General features: G+C 36.9%; 1 protein-coding gene across 1 annotated transcript; it reads left to right on the top strand.

Moving 5' to 3' along the window:
- The first annotated feature begins 287 nt into the window (after window positions 1–287).
- LOC146802176 (E3 SUMO-protein ligase KIAA1586-like) lies at window positions 288–980 on the top strand. Its single transcript, XM_085623732.1, has one exon. The coding sequence runs from the start codon at window positions 288–290 to the stop codon at window positions 978–980; it is 693 nt and encodes a 230-aa protein (XP_085479858.1).
- The last annotated feature ends 458 nt before the right edge of the window (window positions 981–1,438 follow it).

Below are 1,438 nucleotides of genomic sequence, written 5' to 3'. Positions count from 1 at the left end.
GGGTTGCATCAAGCTTCAGAACAGTGGAGGCTATTTGGAATGCATATCCTGCGCTCTACAAGCACTTTACTAGTGCAGCTGTTGATGGTTCCCGTGACAGTTCAACATGAAATATGTACACAGGCCTAGGAAGGCGGTTATCATCTATACAGTTTGTTGCTAATCTTGGCCTCATGTATGATGCCCTTCAGGAGTTATCAGAGTTATCACTCGAGTTACAGAAACGTGACTCTACAATCATTGATGCTCATCGAGCTATTTGTTAGCAAATAGCAGTGTTTGAGGCAATGGTAGACAGGCAAGGGAACCACTTCTCACAGTGTAAAAAGGGCATAGAAGAAAATATATTCCAAGGTGTGATGCTGCACAAAGGAAAGACCACGGACAAAATCATTGAACAGGGACAGTTTTTTCGTAGCCTTGCAGAAAATCTAAGACATCGTTTGTTGTCTACAGGAGGTACTAATTCTACTGACAAAAAGGCTGAGTACGAGACACTGATTAGCGAAGTGAAAGTTTTATACAAACAGTACTGGCCTGATGACCTACCTGTTCTCTATGGTGAAAGTGACATTGAGTCTATGTGTAAAAGATTCAACATTGCCAGTCGAGAAACCATACGTGCTTACAGAGAGTATAAGGAATTTGGAGGAAAAGAAATTAAAAGGCAGTTCAAGGAGCTTTTGATGGCCTTACACACTATTGCTATCAGTACTGCAGAATGTGAGCGGGGGTTTTCTCAAATGAATCTTATATGCACATCTACAAGAGCATCACTGCTGACTGAAACAATATCTTCTTTAATGTTTTTTAATCTTGTTGGTCCACCATTTAAGAAATTCAACCCCATTCCCTATGTTCAGTCATGGCTTGCAAAAGGACGAAGATCAGCTGATGACACTAGGAGTAAAGCAAGGAAAGAGGAAGACTTGGAGTGCACAAGCAATTTAGACAGTTTGTGGGTTTTTCTGGAACAATAGATGCTGCTAGCCCAGTCCATCTGTTTTTTAAAAGTTAGGCTTTACTGTGTTTGGATATTTAATTTTTGTTCTACTTTATACATTATTTATTTATTTATTTATTTGCTTTTATAACACTTTATTGACGGTGTCAATTTGTTTCATATTTTGTTATATTTATGTGTCTTTCCTGTTTGGAGGTTGTGTTTATTGTTCTATTTTATACATTTTATTTATTTTGTTTTTATAAGACTTACCTTGCTTTTTTGTTTTTCATTTTAGAACATGTCTTTATTTGTATTTATCTGTATTTTATTCTTAGTTATTTTGTCTTTATATATTTATATTTTGTATGGCACTATGGTCATTTTGCACTAGTAGGTATGACTTGAAATGCGTAGATTCAAACTGCTCAGCCACTACCTATTCTCCTGGTCTAGGTACCTCTAGGACTTTTTTGGGGCGATTACATTTTTCTG

The sequence above is a fragment of the Triturus cristatus genome, chromosome 8 (assembly GCF_964204655.1).
Source record: "Triturus cristatus chromosome 8, aTriCri1.1, whole genome shotgun sequence".
NCBI lineage: Eukaryota > Metazoa > Chordata > Amphibia > Caudata > Salamandridae > Triturus > Triturus cristatus.
Note: the sequence above shows the minus strand (reverse complement) of the source record. Positions and strands in the feature narration are given on the sequence as shown.